General features: G+C 40.5%; 2 protein-coding genes across 5 annotated transcripts in view; both read right to left on the reverse strand.

Moving 5' to 3' along the window:
• The window catches only part of LOC124861425 (protein EFR3 homolog B-like), a 33,199-nt gene extending 21,720 nt beyond the window's left edge, over nucleotides 1-11,479 (reverse strand). The window contains exons 1-8 of one of the 2 annotated variants that reach the window (XM_047355189.1): nucleotides 11,211-11,479; nucleotides 10,165-10,468; nucleotides 4,839-4,915; nucleotides 4,606-4,733; nucleotides 4,380-4,530; nucleotides 3,141-3,262; nucleotides 2,229-2,375; nucleotides 2,005-2,100 (exon numbers count right to left, since the gene is read on the reverse strand). In XM_047355189.1, coding sequence (XP_047211145.1) covers nucleotides 2,005-2,100; nucleotides 2,229-2,375; nucleotides 3,141-3,262; nucleotides 4,380-4,530; nucleotides 4,606-4,733; nucleotides 4,839-4,915; nucleotides 10,165-10,453 — 1,010 coding nt within the window. In that variant the 5' untranslated portion in view covers nucleotides 10,454-10,468; nucleotides 11,211-11,479. Of the gene's footprint in view, nucleotides 1-2,004; nucleotides 2,101-2,228; nucleotides 2,376-3,140; nucleotides 3,263-4,379; nucleotides 4,531-4,605; nucleotides 4,734-4,838; nucleotides 4,916-10,164; nucleotides 10,482-11,210 lie in introns of those variants that run through there. The other variant, XM_047355190.1, reaches the window with a different exon arrangement.
• Nucleotides 11,480-11,618: 139 nt separating this feature from the next.
• LOC124861455 (IQ calmodulin-binding motif-containing protein 1-like) lies at nucleotides 11,619-18,089 on the reverse strand. 3 transcript variants are annotated; one of them, XM_047355248.1, is made up of 15 exons: nucleotides 17,613-18,089; nucleotides 17,276-17,443; nucleotides 17,025-17,193; nucleotides 16,576-16,693; nucleotides 16,421-16,496; nucleotides 16,129-16,228; nucleotides 15,613-15,785; nucleotides 15,415-15,524; nucleotides 14,206-14,324; nucleotides 13,940-14,006; nucleotides 13,728-13,803; nucleotides 13,355-13,518; nucleotides 13,133-13,270; nucleotides 12,295-12,451; nucleotides 11,619-12,195 (listed from the first exon to the last, which is right to left on the reverse strand). In XM_047355248.1, the coding sequence occupies exons 2-15, from the start codon at nucleotides 17,385-17,387 to the stop codon at nucleotides 11,927-11,929; spliced, it is 1,848 nt and encodes a 615-aa protein (XP_047211204.1). In that variant the 5' UTR covers nucleotides 17,388-17,443; nucleotides 17,613-18,089; the 3' UTR covers nucleotides 11,619-11,926. The 3 variants fall into 3 exon arrangements, with proteins under 3 accessions (XP_047211204.1, XP_047211205.1, XP_047211203.1); XM_047355249.1 differs by having other exon boundaries at nucleotides 17,276-17,471; XM_047355247.1 differs by having other exon boundaries at nucleotides 17,276-17,408; nucleotides 17,613-18,088.
• Between the last annotated feature and the right edge of the window lie 393 nt (nucleotides 18,090-18,482).

Here is an 18,482-nt window from a genome sequence, read left to right on the forward strand (position 1 = left end):
CTGAGAACTACTTCTTGGCCATAAGTGTTTTGCTGTGTTTATTGGCTTCAACACATTAAATGTATGTTTTAAGGGGTTTATCAGTAATGAATGACCTTTATTTAGTGATGATCTTGTTTCACAGTTTGATGGCTTTTGTTTATCCTCCAGTTTTAACAAGGTTTACCAAATTCTTTTAATTCAACTTTAAGGAGAGAGTCCTAGGAGGCATGAAAGGAATGCTTACATTTCAGACTGGACTTCCATGACCTGCATGTTTTTTTATAGACTCTTAGACCTCCTCTTTAACTTCCACAACAACTTCATCGCACCAGGATGGGGTTTCCTCAAAGAGCAGGAAAAAGGTTGCTTAAAAGTATGTTGAATTCTGCTTTACTACCACAATACTTACATGAATATTTTAAAACGTAAAATAAACATTAGTTTACCCAAATCAAATGTCCCATAACTTATGTTTAAGGGAAGTAAGGTGTGACATTTTCTCTTCACGGTGCCATTATAACCACACTGACTGATCTAGAATCAGCTGTAGAGGAACTGCATCAAACTCCATTCTTTTTTCGGGTAGAAATAAATCAAAATGCATCACCAACAAGCCTTCAGCTAATGCAAAATGCTATTAATGAGATGGATCCACCCCAGTTACATTCACTCACTTCATTGGAAATGGCTGGAAGGCATTCAGCGAGTTAAATGATCATCAACCACCTCTTGATACTCTCTAAGCGGATGAATTATTCAACCAGATAGAAGATTGACTCAGGAATTAAATTAGCACATCTCTCCTCAAGTCTCACTTCCTCCCACTCCTTCTCTCTCTGGTGGCGTCTCCACCAGCTCCTCTTCCTCAGACACTTCTAACCAAAACCAAAATGATCAGCCATTAAAAATAACCTGAGAATATTCATGCTGAATTCTACACAGATGCAATGAACCAACTTTCAGACATAGCCACCAGGGTACCACCCATAGCTACATTAAATTATATAATTCAATTAGAATTAATAAGTCAAAATGCTAGAAAACACACCACTTTTTCTGCAGGCAATAATGGGGAAAATCCTATCTGAGAATTTAAAGGATTCTTGGAAGTTACAGTTCAATCCAATGCCGAAATAGCAGCCGGGGAAAATGTATAATTGCTTTGGCAGGAGGGACAGAATCCTGATGGTGGTTCTGGATACAAGCGGAAAGCTGTAAACAACCCTGGAGTAACATCTCTGGATTTTACAGAACAGAGATCAGATCTGCTTTGCCATCAGTGTAGCTCACGTGTCTGATCCAAACCTCGCTGATGCTAAGGATGTTCAGTTAATAGCAAGTCAATGCGTCTAATATGTCTTAGCAACAACATGACAATTATCTTTCTGATGTCTGTAGGTTCCAAACAAGTTCAAACCATGCAATTTCTTCTGTTTTACAGACCCAACAGAGATAAGGCCATGTCCAAATTTGCATGTTCAAAAACCACATTCAGGGATTCAGAAACTTCCAAGGCTCTATAGGAACGAGCGACTTCTGCAGTTATAGCTATTCTCCTCTCAATGCACCACAGAAAAGGTTACTGCAAGACATGCAACAATCACTCATGTTCTCTGTACCAAGAGTACCAGAACATGTCACCATCGAATACGTTTGTGGAGATACATTGCTCCAGCTTTCCTTCATGCCAGCCTTCTGGCCTTGTTTTGCCGGCTGTGTTCTGGCAAAAGAGGCCAGCTGAAGCTCTCAGCATCAAGTTGTTGATGATCTAGAAATCCATTCTTTCAGCTCCAGCACTCTCAGCAGCAGATTCCTGCATGTGAAGCTGTTTTTAATGGGGAGGTAACCATGCTGACACAAGAAGACATTATTTCAGTACATCTCCACAGCTTTTATAAGAATCGATTTGCTGTTGAAGTTTTTACTAATTCTAGTTTTTCTACAGAAAACTAGGAAACTAGGTCTTTGTAGAGATGAGTGAAACATCTGACCTGAGATGATATTATGCAGGGTGTTTCTTACATGAGCACAGGTTTGATGGCGTTGTTGATGTGACCATAGGCAGCTCGACCCAGCAGCTCTCTGAAACACACCTCTGTCTGTTCTGCAGGAGAACCGCTGCATGAAAACAGAGCAAGAACTTATTTTTGCCCTAATAAGCAAAAATTAAACCAAATTTTTAAAAAATGCTTCTTACTTTCCTGCTCATTCCCAGAAGATGTAACGAAGGGAGAGTGTTTGTGTACCTGTTGCTGTGTGAGTGCTCCAGGTTGACCAGCAGGGCGGGGACAATCTGCTCCATGTGACGAGGCTCCCAGATGTTCACCTGCAGCTCATCGTCCACCGTCTTCCTAACGACGCCCTGCAGGCCACGGATCCCCGACACACGGATCCTTAACAACACAGAAACTGAACCTTTACTGCCGAATCAGGCTGAACACGACAGCCAACTCAAACACTGAGATTTTTCTTCATACTGAGAATCACAAATAAAACTCGGCTGAGAAAAAAAAATAATAATAATGTTTCATTAATTCGAACTGATGTATTTTATCCTCATGGGTTTTGAGCCAAATTTTCTCAGTCTTTCAGGTTTAGGATGTTTGATTTTATTTTTAAATGATACGGGAAAACGTTTAGGGTATTTAGTTTGAAATTTCATTTGTATTTAATTTACCGGTAAATACAAATTTAAATTAAATTTGTATTTCCCCAAATTATCTCTCTTTAAAATTGTAATGTATCTGATGACTAGAAACATTCAGGTGTGACAAAAAAGTAAAACAAAAGAAATCTGGAAGGGGAAATAGTGTTATAGAGCACTGAAACACTAAAATGTATGAAAAACATTAAAATACTGCAAGTAACTACTCAGGTTTTTAACAGATGAATATAGTGGGTTAATGTTTTCCTCTAAAATCTTGATAATATGTTAATATTTTTGTGCATTCTGATGCAGCGTTCATTTTTGAGTAAACACATTTTTTGCATCTTTGCATTTTTTACTGGCTTTAACGGCAGGAATAAGAGTCCATTGCAATACATTTATGACCCAAAAAGATTCAGACTGAGGAGCTATATTTGCTGATTTGCTCTATTAAACAGCAGAAACGATAAATGTTTCAAATAAAGCAGCTGTAACAAAGCTGGAAACTGACTTGATTTTTGTGTCGGGGTCTTCGTGGTCAGAGTGACACATTTCACTGAACCGAGACACGAAGAAGTCGTAGCTGCGATGATATGAAGGAGTGTCCTCCTCGATGTTCGCAAACTTCACAAACTGCAACAAAAACAAACATGTTATTAAATATAACATCATGTTATTCTAATTAGACATAAAAACAAAACTTGGACTTTGGCTGACCTTAAAACAGAGTCCTATGTGTCCTTTTTGTCTTCTAGATTATCTTAATGTATTTTACTTGGAAAATAAACCATAATATAACAACATTTTTAAAGATTAGAGGAAGGACGGGCTGGTTTCCATGAGGCCTCGACCTAAGATGGATGCTTTATACAACCACACTGCAGCTGAATTAAAATTAAGTAAAAAAAATATCTTATAGTAAAGATTGCCAAAACATTTTCTCAGAAACGATGCAGGGATCTTCAATGATTGAAATGATAAGAGTTCCAGCAGCTGAGCTGGATGCACATCAGCCCCAGTTTGCTGAAGTGAAGTCACAACGTTCCCAGTTTGCAGGACTTAGTTCACACCTTGATGGTGAAAAGCTTGCTTCCATGTAACACAGCATGATAGACATGAAGCAAAATATTGCTGCCAACTCTTCATCAGGCTTAGAATCTGATCACGCAAGAAGAAGAACCCACGGAGAAAAGGCTCAAGTTTCCAATGATACGAGTCACCAACTTGGAAACAAAGATGGAAAATCTGGAAAACTGGGGTTGGAGAAAATCCTGCATCAGGTTGCTGAGATTTATTTAGGATATTCAAGGAAGATTCCAGGAAAATCTCTACAAGAAGAGGAAAATCTACCTGTTATCTTCACACAGAGAGCAAAGGAATTTCCCTGAAGAAAGTTTGTAAAAGAAATCTTGCAGAAATAATGCAGTAACATTTTGACTTTTTCTAAAGTGTATAATTTTAATATCAGTGGTTCAAGAGTGTGCATGACCACATTACCTAATCTGTGCTTTAATATAGGAGATAAAACATTTAAAGCACAGATAATCCTACTGTTAAACACTGCGATAACCGCAGTGCATCATTCTGCAGAGACTGACTCCACCGTTAATCCTAAAAAAGAAGAAATGTGCCACAGTTTGAGGATTATATAAATAAATGTAGCATGGGAACACCATGTTTGCATCGCAGACCAAGCAGATATTTAAGCTCCAGTAGGGGAGCAGAAACAGCCCAGTGTGGTGGTACCTACAGAGTTGGTGGCCAGGATGTGCAGGTGTGCTTTCTCAGCCTCCAGTAGCAGACGCAGGGTGCTGAGGAAACTCTCCACCAGCAGGTTGATGCTTTGGCAGTGACAGGCCAGCAGCAGCTGCTCTATTGCCTCGAGCGCTATACAGACATACCTGGGACACAGCAACACCGCTGGTTAAAGGTTTGTTTTATTGTGGTAGTTATCCTACTTCAGACTGGGTTCTGACCCATAACGGTGGCGGTTCAGCTCTCTGGTTAGACGCTCCGACAGGTACGCAGCGATTCTGTCCAGTTTCTCTGGAGCTGACAGAGCAAAGAAGGTCAGCTTCTCCATGTTGGCCTTCACCAGACCATCCTGTCCACACAGCAAACACACAGGTCACCACTGCCTCATCATTTCACCATTGAGGTACGGTTAGAATAAGACTAAAATGTGTTTTATTAACCAGTGTTTGTTTACCTCTGGGTCTTCAGGGAAAATGTTGTCGACCAGCCGTTTGTAGCGAGGGCGCAGTGCCCAGAAGCAGCCACACACACCTGCACACACACACACTCTTAAGGCTTTAAGGAAGCTGTAACATGGGGTTGCTTGGAGAGACAAAGAATTTAAACAGGTTTTTTTATTTTATTTATTTATCCCAAATTATTCTGTTAACTCTAAATATTCATTTATGACACTACATTAGTGTCTACAGATGAGAAAATCAGTAATCTTCACAGCCTGAAGGGGGCAGCAGAGCCTCAGCTGGCTTTAATCTTTGAATTTTCATCTCTCCATGTTAGAGCGTTTCAGGGATTTAACGGCTGTAAGATGAACCAGTGGTCTGCTGCCCAAACGTCACCTTCAAAAATCACATGAATTTGAGTCCTATCCCCACCTTAAACCCAATCTGAACCATAAGGGTGAGGATTCATCATAAATGTTATGATGTTCCAAACTTCTCCTGATGACCCCAGATGGACACAGAACAATACAGCAGTGGCAGCAGTAATGCCGCATCTTAGGAGTTAATCCTGCTGCTGGTTGCATAACGTCTTTATAACGTTGTTGTTTTCAGTTAGCAGAGCTTAAAGAGTCCTCAATACTGGTTCAATCCACACAACTGGACAACTGATCTGTTTGGACCTCAGAGGAACCAGAAACAGAAACATGTTTGTAATCAGCTTTTTAAAATGTGGGTTATGGTACAGGAGTGTTGTTGGGTTCAGTTTCAATCACTTGACATGAGGGAGCATCTTTATCATTAATAACGCAACTCTTTAGTTTGATCATTTTGATGTTGGCAACTGAATGAAAATGCAGCAAAGCTTAGGAGGCATCAGGATGTTTGAACAAGAAGGCAAAGGCATGCTGGGAAATGAATGTAATAAACAAAGCCCAAATAAAACTAATGAAGGCAGAAGAACAGAGGAAGATAATCTGTGAAACAGAAAGTGATGCAAATAATTCAGTTTCAGTTTATTAACATAAGGGCACTTGTAAAAAAAGGGAGAAGGTCCATTTTATTTCTATTTCTAAAGAATTCAGTTTTGTCAGAACTGAATTTAGTTTGGTCCACATCAGTCAAATACAAGCAATCATATTGTCACATTTAGAGCCAGTTAAAGACAGTCCAATTTGATCGTAATTCTAATAAAATCCAATCAAATCAGGCTTATTATTTTGCTTAGTAAAATGTTGCATATTTATGGAAGCCCACATGCTTAAATTGGATTGTTGACTTCATAGTATTACCACATCCTAAGCAAGCATGTGAAAACAGTGGAAAGGAGCAGGAATAAAACTCTAGTAGAACCACAACCAGGCTCAGTGTGATCAGCAAATCTGTGGCAATTGCTGAGGGGGTAAGAGAACAGAAAGCAGGCAGGAAAAAAGAGAAGGAACAGTAGTTATATGTAGGAGATTTGCATAAACAAAAAAACAAAACAAAACACTGGACCAGGGGTACTTTCTATGGGAAGAAGAAACAAAGGGTTTGCTTATAGTTATATAGACATCGCAGTAGTTCCTCCAATAGAACTATTAAGGTAGAAGATATTAGAAAACATAGCATTGGACCAGAAGTACCTTTTATGTTGTGCCAATTGTAGATAATGCACATGTGAATGGAGAGTAGAAGGAGAATGTAGCAGAGTGAGAGAGAGTGGTCATTATGTCATCCAGCAACCTCAGTCTATAGCAGCATAACTACAGAGATAGCTCAGGACAGGATAAACTAAGCCACTCTAACTATAAGCTTTATCAAAAAGGAAAGTTTTGAGTCAAGCCTTAAAAGTAGACAGGGTGTCTGCCTCACGGACTAAAACTGGGAGCTGGTTCCACAGGAGAGGAGCCTGATAACTAAAAGATCTGCCTCCCATTCTACTTCTAGAGACTCTAGGAACCACAAGTAAACCTGAGAGAAGGGTTGGAGACGAGGTAAAACAAAGATAAAACCTAAATAGAGTAAATGTTCTGCTGACTGGAAGTGCAAAGAAGTAACTAAGTCTAAACCAGAAACTCAGCAGAAAAGACAATGAGAACAGTTTAGACGCCATTATTTCAGATATCACATAAGAGTGCATATAGTATATATTAGGTAGGGGAAATCCCGAAAGGAATCAACTGACCATGGTTTTATAACAGAGGATGGCTTCTTCTGTAAGACATTCCTAGAATCAGGAACTTATTTAGGTCCAATTCATTTCATGGACCCTCCATCGACTCAGCTGTCCAAGAAATACAACTATACAGACTGTCATTGTCAAGTTAAAGGTTTCTTCCAGTTCATCCATGCACAAAGGAAAAACAAACTGGTTACAACTTCATCTATTCAGTGTTTATAGTCCGGGTCAGGGGTCAGAGGTCAGGGACTGACAGCATGTTATTCAGCATATGCACTGATCCATGAGGCTGATTAGTGCAGCCCACAATACTGTGACTGCATAGCCTGTGGTCATGTATATTTCATAGACTGTGATGAAACTCCAGATTTAAAATGTGCCATGACACAACAAGGAGGACAGTGAATCAAACTGTCCACATATGTCCAATTCATCACCCAGAGGAAAGAAATTAACAGGAGAATCCAGTCATCAGCTAATAAATCACAGCTAACTATCACTACCTGTTGGACTGCAGTTAGAAACTATAAAGCAGATGGTGCACCATTACCCAGGCGTCAGCTAGATGACTTTAAAGTCCAGAACTGAGCCAAAAGATTAAATCAGCTGCAGAAAGTGAATTTAACTGAAGGCGAAGACTGCTCTGAAAAAAGATGATTTATTACGTTTGTGGTTCATGGCAGAAAATTATGGAAAATCTGTTGACTAAAGCTTATAGACAAAAATTATCTGTCTAATATGAATGGATCCATGTCTAAATATTATAAATGGACCAAACAAAGCAACATGAATTACTAATGAACAAAGCAAATAATAAGCAAGACAAACAACTTGTAAACTACACTCTTCTAGACTTAAAGTCGGACTGGATATCAGCCTCATGAACACCTAAACGTTAACTAAGGTGTCGAGAGGAAGGATTTTTGTAGCATCTGATTAGGAGATTTATGACCTAATGGTAATTTAAAGGAAAGACTTGGGAGAGGCAGAAAGTAAGGAACTGAAAGTGTCAGAAACCACCTGGACATCCAACGAACTGGGCCAGAACTTTAGGAATAGAAGAGGAAAATATCCTGCTTACTGTGGGTCAAACGGTACTGTTTACTCTCTCTGAATCATCTGGTTCTGCTCCCTACCTCTCTTAGTACTGGCTTTGGAGATATACAGAAGGTTCTCAAGTCGGGTTTGGAACAAAACCAATCAGTAGCTTTGACTAAAGTTGAGGCGTGGAAATTCAAAGATAATAGATGTAAGTTAGTCTATAAGCACTTTATTAATTAGAAATTAAGATTTCTACATCTTTAGAGGACGGAATAAAACATTTCTACATTCTCTGTTTTCCTACTTAGACCTGGAAAATACTGAATAAAAGTACATTTCAGAGTGTGTAGAGACTTTGGAATACCAGCTCCATTTGTTTACCTGAAACAGTATGTTGAAGCCTTCAGAGCTAACTTACCACAACTTCCAGGAAGCATGTAGGCTCCAGTTTGTCTAAGTTCTAACTAATTTACAGGATTATAAAGTCAGGAATCGATGGTTTAGATGCTGAATACTTCAAGAAAGCTTTAGAATCACCAAACAATCAGCATCAGTTTGGACATGTCTGCATCCCTGCAGAACCTTGTTGCACACAGGGCATTACATGCAGCTCATATGTGGAAAATGGACGGGGATTATGAGACTGAAATCTGTGCGGGGAGCTATGAATCCGTGAGGTTTAGAAAGCAGCGGTGAGGATGCAGAGGAACATTTAGAGAAGATCGGAGATGTTTTTATGCTAAAAACTGATCGGTTATCGCCAATAACCACAGATATCTATGGTTTAATTTACACAAGATGAAAATCAGCTGATCACAGGCAGCTGAAGAGGAAAACAACAGAAAAACTGAAAATTGTCATTTTAATGCATTCTTTTATGAACTCCACAATTGTGTAATCTGTAAAACCCTGACAAATTTTATTTAAATCCTATTATTATTATTCAAAATATGGTGTAATGACCTTTAAAAATATGAAACAAATGTCATTTAAATCCTTTCTAAACAGGCTGATAAATTTTTCACCTGAACTGAATCAATTACTTATTTTCTCAGAATAAAAAAAGTAAATTCCAGGTTTATAAAATGTAAATATTATCCTACCGTACATGAGGATGGCTCCTTCAGCTCACATCCACACACAACTGGAGTTAATCCTCTCCACACACACACACACACACACACACGGTACCATGGCTCCACCCACCTTCATTCACAATCATGCTCCCTGATTAAAATCAGCGGCTGATTAACCGTCTGAAGCAGGGTTTAAACCGACCTGGTAATGAGTTTGTTCCTGCACCGTGCTCTTTTAATGATCTCTCAGGGTCAGAGGGGTTTTCTGTGTCAGTGAGAGCGCTGTTGGTGTGATCCGGGCCACGTGCAGCAGCTCAGCACTCGGTAATCTGCTCGGGTTTTATTTGCCAATATAACAGAAATCTGCAGGAAGCTGGAGGTCTGGATGGTTGGAGCTCTAGAGGGACAAATATTCTGGTCTTTTACAGCTGGAAACGCTCTTAAATGAATAGCAAGTCTAATAAGGAATGAATGAACTAATTTATTATTGAAGCTTTTTAGTGTTTTGACCTCTTAATTTTAGGATTTGCAAACATGAAGAGAATTTACTGGCTGAATAAATTATTTTCTTCTTTATGTTTCTTTCGCTTGGTGTAATTTCTGTTAGCATGTTGCTTGTCAGGAACAACAAGCTCCTCCCATTAATCTGGTCGGTTATTTGACCAACCAGTATGTGGCGGGCTGGTTTCCCACCACAGACTCTGCTTTTAAGCATAATTCATTTGTGAAATGAGGTGAGGAATTTGAAGGTAGTCCTTCTTTTCCTACCACAGGCAGTGAAACAGACCCACAGCATGGTGCCTCCACCACCATGCTGTGGATCACAAAACCTTACTTCGACTCCTCCTTTAGTTAGATGACTGCAGAACATCTAGAACCTCAGTACATCCTGTTATAAGACCTAAATATATGTAAATGAATATGTATGCATAATTTTGACGCTGAGTAAATCTCTAATAATCATTTCATCCTAAAAAAGCATCTAAGAGTTAAAATGACATCAATGAACATAAAGAATGGATGTAAACGTTTGCTGAAAGTCTCAGAGAGGCAAATTTATATTACCTCCAGATTTCTGGTGATCAAACATGGAGCAGCAGTCCTGCAGGAGCCGTCGTGGAGCCTCTGGGAGGGTTGGCATGGTGACAAACCTGGGAAGAGTCACTCCCCTGGGCAGGCTGGGTATGGTGATGCCTTGGTGAAAGCTGGGGAAGCTGGGCAGAGTGGGCAGACTTGGCATGGTGATCCCTCTGGGCAGACTGGGAGGGTTCACGCCTCGGGGCAAAGAGCCGAGCAGAACCGGCACCGTTACCCCTCGAGGCAGGCTGGGAAAGCTGGGAAGAGTCCCCGGCATCGCTAGGGTGACTTCCTGAGATCCAGCAGAGGAGAAGAGGAGTTTCCATGGTGAAGGTGTGAAACCAGAAGAGGGAATCGAGTTAAAATCTCCTGCTTTACCACATTCCTCCAAACATTACTTCCTGCAGCTCAACCTAGAAAATAAATAACTGAGCTCAAAGTGGCCCGATTACTTTTACTATAAAGCAAAAAGTTACAGGAAATGATAAATACATCTGATAAATGTTTTTGTTACTGGAAAAAGGTTAAAAATGTGTTGGGCTATTTAGGTCTATTTTAACAAGTAGATAACAGTGAGTTAAAAATATTTTAAACTTTATAATTATAAATTCTGCACATAATTCCAAAATTAAATACTGGATAATATCATTTTACAGCAGATTTATTTATTGGCAGGTTTTAGAAAATAAACTAATAAATATGCAGAGTTTTAACATGGAAAAAAAGGAATAAAAAAAGATAAAAATAACTATTTAAAAATTGCCAGGAAATATTTGTCATAAGAAATGTTTTTTTCTTTGATTAAGCTGAATTAAATTCAAACAGGACAAATAATCAGCAGATGCCAACTGTAGAATATTCACATTTAAAATGTAGTGCTAATAATTAACAGTAAACTGATCATGTAATGAAGAAACATTTTGTTTAATAGTAAAAAGAATAAATTTAATTTTTGCAAAATTCAAATCAGATACAACTGCATTAAAGTTTACAGCTAATCCTGAAAATGTTTAATTCCTGCAGTAAAAACAGACCTTTATTTTCCAGGAAAGTCCACTCAGCTGCAGCAGTGAGGTACCAGAGCTCCAACCTGCAGCTGCTTCCCTCCAACAGGCTGATCAACAGCTGCTTATGTAACATCTGCTGAGCCTCTGATGTCCTGCAGCTCTGATCGATAATCGATTCGCCGCTCTGCACTCAGCTCCGCCTCTGACATCATCCTCTGGATGGTGGAGCTGCTGTTTACTGGCAGAGCGTCACATTAAACTTTCATGAGGAGAAACCGCACCTGCACTGCTCTTTCTCTTCCTCATTGGGATGCTGCTGTGGTGCAGAAAGAAGTCCCTCTGCTGGCAAACAGGGGGCACTGCAAACGTCCAGTTTGTGACATCTGGTGGAGTCTGGGATAGTAATTCACGTACATGACACAAGGGGGCGCTCTCTTCTGTTAGACTTAAGTATTTTATTACAAAAAGCAGAAAGAGGGACAAAAACAAAACATTCAGAGCGGATTTTCAGGCTTTTACAGAGAGCTACACATACATGGTACAGGAAGAATGTTCTAAACATACTTTACACAGTTTATTGTTGGTTTTACTTAGTTTGTTTTAGCTTGGCAGCAGAATTAGTGACAGAAGGAGTCCAGACAAAACTGTGAAATCATATAATCCCAGGATCAGAGCTGAGTGGACAATAAAAAGTCTCAGGATGGAAGCTGAACAGGAGCAAGTCCCTCGCATCAGTCCTGGTGTTAAAGCTTTAACCCGTCCACCTCAGTACCTCCTCTAACCACCGCTGACCCTCCGATGAACAGTCCGCCAAACACCGCCTCCAGCTCCTGCAGGTGGGCGGGGCTTGCCTCCTCCCCCGTGTGCATCTCACCCAGCAACCTCCACCAGGGCAGCCGGTTCGCCTGCAGCGTGGCATTGTGGGCATCCCGTGCGCGAGCGGCGATAGAGGCTGATGGGCTCAGGAAGGACTCAGCCTGTTTCACCGTGACAACTGAAAGGGGCGGGGCATCTATGGGGGGTGACATAGTTATTGATTAATGATCTTTGCACCAACAACGTACTTACAGTATTTAGTTTGTGTGTGTGTGTGTGTGTGTGTGTGTGCTACCTCGAAGCATCTCCAGTTGTGTGTGTGCACACGCCAGCAGAGCCTCCACCCGCTGCTCCTCTCTCCTCCACCGCTCTCCTTTCTGCAGCTCTGCTTGCAGTAGCAGTTGCACCTCCTCATGCAGCGACGCACACTCCTCAGCAGACACGCATGTCGACTGCACAGACACACACGTTAATAACATGCTAACGACAACATGACGTATAATTTGAGGCTTGTTTAGGAAACCCTCCCTTCCTCTGTTGTCCCCCTGTTGAAGGGTGGTACTCCCTCAATTTCAAATACCTTTCACCGTTTAGAACAACTTTCTATGTTTGCCAAGATTCCAGATTTGGAAAAACTCTTTTGAGTCTCCATATTGCACCAAAAAACATTATGACAGTAAACCTAAAAACTTAAGAGAATGCTAAAAATCCTATAATAAAAGAAATCCTATAAATATTTTGTTAAATCAGAGGACCACAGCACAGCGATGCTCTTGGTTTTATTGGGTCTCAGCGTGTCGTTCATCACAGTTCAGGTGAAATGTGATCAAGGTAACATCCTTTCTCACACAGTGAAAAGTGGGCTGGATTGTCTAAACAGGTTCAGATCTTATCTGGCAGAATACGACTCCTTTGTGTTATTTGATCATTAGAAACCAGAGCAAAACAAAGAGCACTTGTGGGGTTCCTCAAGGCTCCATTTGTGGGCCACTTTTATTTAATGTCTAAATGTTATAGAGACTTCTTGAATTTTTTATACCTATGTAACGGTTTTATGGCGCCCCCAGGTGTCCTCTGATAAAAACAGATGTTAATCTCATGTGACTTCCTGGTTTCTTAAATGAATAAGTTACCCTGTGCACAGAGATGTACTCCTCCACCTGTTGTTGTAACTCTGCCCACCGGCTGTCCGTCAAACCTTCCTGACCAATCCAGAGAGGGTTGAGGGGCGGGGCCTTTGCAGCTCGTCGTTTTTCTATAAGCCGACGCCCCTAAAAGAGCAGACAGTGTTTTATTCCTCAGCAGTAGAACAGGATAAATCAAATCAAGGCTAAGTTTGCATTTCTGTATTTTACGGCTCTCTGCAGTGTCCTGGCAGCACGCTGCTGTCTCTGCGACTCTCTCAGAGCGTCTCGCAGAGAGTCGTTGTAGCGTCTTCTTTCCCTGAAGCCTCTGTAGACGCTCTGGATCACCACAGCTGCTCGACGCTCGCACTCCTGCAGGTACGGTCGCACCTGATCTGAAAAAACATGTGAAAGAGAGGTTTAGTTAAATAGTTGATGAGATGATCTGATGAGTTTGACTCAGTCAAGAGGAATTAAAAGTCTGTCTATCATCTAAAACTGCTCTTCTTCAGCAGAACAGCTCCAGTTAGCATCAGAACCTCTGGTTCTAATCTGAATAAGATGACAGATTCCCAGTGAGGTATGAGATGAGTTGAGGGTTTACCGGGAGGAAGCAGCAGCAGCAGCTCTCTCTGTTTCTGATGGAAGCGTCTCCTCGCCTGCTGCCTCCTCACACACACCTGCAACACATTTCAGCAGCTGGAAAACTGAACAACTCAATTTCAGAACCCAGCTGAGCTCCTCGCTACAGCTTTTTACAGGTAAGGGTGACTGTTGGGGCCCTAGCTGTGCACCAGAACCATGAACTGCACTAACCTGATACCTGAGCTGCTCCTCCCACTGCTGGGCCTCCTTCTGCTCCTGCAGACGCCTCCTCCGAGCCCTGATGCAGACATAAAGTATGTTATCATGTTAAATATGTGAAACAAGAAAAAGTTTGATTATTTTAACAGCGCCAATCAGAATCTGCATGAGACAGGCTGTTCTTTATTCCTTCAGGAAGATCACTATATATAATGATTTATGCTCGTTGCTGTTTGTGATGATCCTCTATATCTCCTCTGCAGGAGCAGTGGCGTTACCTGTATCTCTTCTGCAGCGTGCTGACGGCTCTGTTGAGGCTCTTCACTCTGCGTCGGGTCTGAAACGACCGCCACGCTGCCTGGATCACACACGCTGCCCGCACGCGCTCAGTGCTCACCTTCAAACAGAGAGTTGAGTTGTTGTTATATTTTCTCAAACTGTTTAAAATGCCAGACTGTTAAACTGATTTAAAATTTAAACTGTTTGTTATTTGATCCTTTGATGCATTCTGATGTCAAATAAATGTTTAGTAACTGGTAATAATAATAATAAAGGTCCTTTATATTTATGTTGTCATTCCCGCAGCTTCTATCATAAGAGGCAGAAGAAGAGCATAGCAGGTCCTGCATCAGGAAAATAATCATGTTATTATTTTAAAAACATCTCCAGAATGTTTAAAATTGCTCCTCTCCTTTCTGGTTTTATTAATCATACATAGATTGGAGAAGCAATCATAAATAATAGATTTTTTTCTTGGAAAGAAAAATATTTTTTTTTTAATAAAACCTCATGATTTTACGCTATTTGTTTTTCTTAAATATTTGCTTTAAAAGCATTTATAAAGAAAAAATACAATTACTAGTAGAAGGAAAGAAGGAAATTCTTAAAAAACATAAAAGTAAATTTTAAACTTTTGAAAATTAAATAATTAAAACTAAAATTCTTCTACAGACGCCAAGAGGACAGAGATCTTAATGTGCTGAAATATAGTTTTTAGTAGAAATAAAGAAAAAAAAAAAACATATTTCAAAAAGAAATGGTTGAAATTCAAAAAGGTAATTCAGCAAATAGGAAAAACCAAAAAGATTTGGTTATACTTTAAAAAAAAACAATTTGGTAAAACAAAATAGAGGGAACAAAAATCCACACATAAAACGGTTAAATATTAAAGAGATTTGTGTCAATCTTAGGCAAACATTTAGCAACAAATTTATGACATCAAATTGGATAAAACGTTTATATATTTACAACAAAAAAAATTTCCAAAAAAAAATTTTGTTAAAAAAATTTAAAAATGTTTGCTAAATAAAAAAACTTCAAAAAAGGGAGTTTGGTTAAACTTTTAAAAAGAAATATTAGAATTTAATAAAAGTTACAAATTTATTTAAATCACAGAACAGTCACTAAACATATTTAACACGTTTGTTGCAATTTGGAACAAAAAAAATCATATTTCCATATTTTTGGGGAGTTATCCAGACCCAAACCTCTGACTGGCTGCTGACGGCTTTGTCTCGTTGGATGATTGAGATCAGCTGATCAACTTCCTGGTCAAACCCCCGTCCTGTCCAGTCCTTCTCCAGCAGGCTGTCCAGACCTGCAGAGATACAGAATGACCCCTGACCTATCCGTCACATGACAACAGTTTCACCTCCTGCTGATGGGCCACAAAGCTGACCTCTGACCTTTAAAGTTGACCAGGAGAGCCTGTAGGCGGAGTCCCAGCTGACTGGCCATCAGGAGCATCAGTTTGATGGAGGCTCCTCCCACAGCAGAGTCTGAGCTGAGAGCTAATTGGGCGACGGCCTCGTTGAGCAGCAGCAGGACGGATTCGTCGCTCAGATGGGACAAGAAGTCTCTGCAGAAGGACAAAAACAGTTTGACCCCATTTTTCATGTCAAATAAATTCCTGCTTCAATCATTTTAACTGGAGGAAAAACCACTGGAACATCTGGAAGATCCGCACTAATAATTTATAATCCTGAAGTTAATATCAGGAGGACAGATAATGAGAGGTATGTTTTCCCTGTAAGTGTGACCAGCTCTCTGATCAGATGGTTCAAAGCTGTTGCTGATCTCCATTTTCCAACACAATGACTTAAACATAGAATTTATGGTATTTATAAACTCTGAGAGGAAGAGTCTTTAGTCTCATAAATCAGGTTAAACAGGAAGTGGCGTGTTATGTTCATGTGTGTTACCTGTTGACTGCACAGGTTTGAATCCACATCTGGATGCACAGCAGCGATATGGTGACATCATCACACATCTGGATCTGTTCATACTGGACGGAGCTGAGGACTGCAGAGACAAGTGGACACAAAATAAAGGAAACTTAGAAATTTGAACAGATGTTTAGTAAAAAGTAAAACAAATTTAGGGGCTGTTTTCAGTGGTGGATTAATCTGGTGATGTGGTGACTGCGAGAAAGTCAGAAGGTTCAAACATCTGTTCGGCCTGAAGCTCAAGCTCAGCGTTGGTTTTTAAACGGACCCTGAGCTGTGAGGTGGGTGTGAGCAGAGAGCAGCCAGCCGATAGAGTCCAGCACCTTCCTGAAGAGAGACGAACCCTGACAGACAAACAAAACCAGAGGAGGTACAGCCACAGTTTCTCATCACATCTACCGCTCCCCAAACTTTACTCCTCACCTCAGCTCGCCTCATCAGCTGACTGGCCAATGACAGCAGGACGTCCATAACTGATGGCAGGAAGAGCCTATGAAAATCCTCGGAGCGGCTGCCTAGGTCCGCCCCCACACAGCTGGAACTACAGTCAAAAAAAGGGAACGAGGTTTAAACGGATAATCTTTCTTTAAAAAGTAAAAACTAAAACTACAAGGCTAAAAAAAAAATACTCCAATGCTATATAAATGTAACAGACAGTTACTCCTGAAAATTATTTCCCAAACATTAGTAATTATTAGTATGACATATATTTACAACATAAGATCTTAAAAATAAATATTTAAGTATAATAAATATAACTTTAATGCACAAAAACACATAAAAAGGGTTAAGTGTAAACTAGAGTGAATCTGAAGCCTTTTAAGAAAGGATTTTATATGAAACTTAAAGATGACTGAAAATTGGACCTTTACCTGGTGAGGTGAGCGAGCCTGGCAGCACAGGTCCAGTTTCCCCTCAGCCTGCTGGGACTCAGAGAGAGGACCCCCACACAGTGACTCAGGACCCCACTGTGATATAACTGAGACTTGACTCGGGTCAGCGCTCTGCTGTCTGTCTGCACGGCTGCAGAGCTCAGAACCTCTGAAAGAAAGTCATGTAATCAGAACCATCTGGAACTCTGATCCGGTCCTCCACAGTAAGACGCACAGATTAATCATCTCACTGTTTAAGGCATCGATCAGGAGGCTGATCTTCTCCTCTGGGTTCAGATCTTCGTTCTCCAGCTTCCTCTTCAGCTGTGATATCAGAACCTCTTCTTCCTCCAACATCTCCATCCCACCGGACTTTAAATGGACCTGAAAACAGCCATGGTCCCAGATCCGACCTCAATCTGTAAATTGATTAAGCATCATCTCTGCCTTCAGGAAAAGATTTCATATCTTGGTGTTAACAGTTTTACAGACGTTTTCATTCTGACCTGCCGTAAAACGAAATACAAAAAAACAAAACAAAAAAAAACGACAAAGTTCGACCGGGTTCTAGTCCCTTCAGATCCTCACCTTTCCAAACCAGACTCAGATCCTGGACTGAAGATCACAGCTAGCTTTAGCAGCGCTGTGCTTCCAGCCCTATTTTCCCTCCAAATAAGGAATTATTTCACGTCTCCAGGCGTGAAGCGTCTCTTTAACATCTTAACTGACGTGCTGGGTCATTAGAAACCTCAGCTGAGCTGCAAACATTCCGCTTCCTACCGAGTTACCCTGCTGCTAGCACCTAGCTCACCGACAGAGGAGGCGACGCTCTTTGTTTCCACGGTAACCCGACGTCATAAGTGTGCGACCTCAGCGCGCTCTGCGCCTGAACAAAGGAGTGACGTCCACCTGCAGTATTTTAACGCGAACCGAACGAAACAGAAATCTGTATTTAAGAAACGTACGTGTGCGAGAAGCCGACATGTTGTCTGTTGCGTTGAGACGTTTAGATTTGTTTCTGGGCCGGTTCTGGGCCGGTTCCGTCCTGCCCTTACACCACTGCGCTCTTAGACCGGGCTTTATGACGGTTCATTCAAGTACAGCTCGTACAGTTGAAAATATATATGGCTTTAAAGTTTTTACGTCTTTTTTTTTTTTTCTTTAGCATCAAATGTCATCACAGTCTTGTTTTATGCATAACATTCTGGACCTTTTCAAATATTTTGACAGATTAAACATATTACAGCCATATTAAAATCAAATTATCAGAACATTTGAATAAAATCTTGATTCATTACTAATAAAGCACATATTAGAAAATAAATCGACCTCTTTGGCATTTTATGAGAACTCTGCAGCAACTCTCTGTCTGCAGGTGAGCAGCTGGATACCCAATAGATGTACAGTAGATAAGCAAACCCCATTGATATAAAGTAGGTCTGTGTCCATTTTCGTTCT

The sequence above is a fragment of the Girardinichthys multiradiatus genome, chromosome 24 (assembly GCF_021462225.1).
Source record: "Girardinichthys multiradiatus isolate DD_20200921_A chromosome 24, DD_fGirMul_XY1, whole genome shotgun sequence".
NCBI classification, from domain to species: domain Eukaryota; kingdom Metazoa; phylum Chordata; class Actinopteri; order Cyprinodontiformes; family Goodeidae; genus Girardinichthys; species Girardinichthys multiradiatus.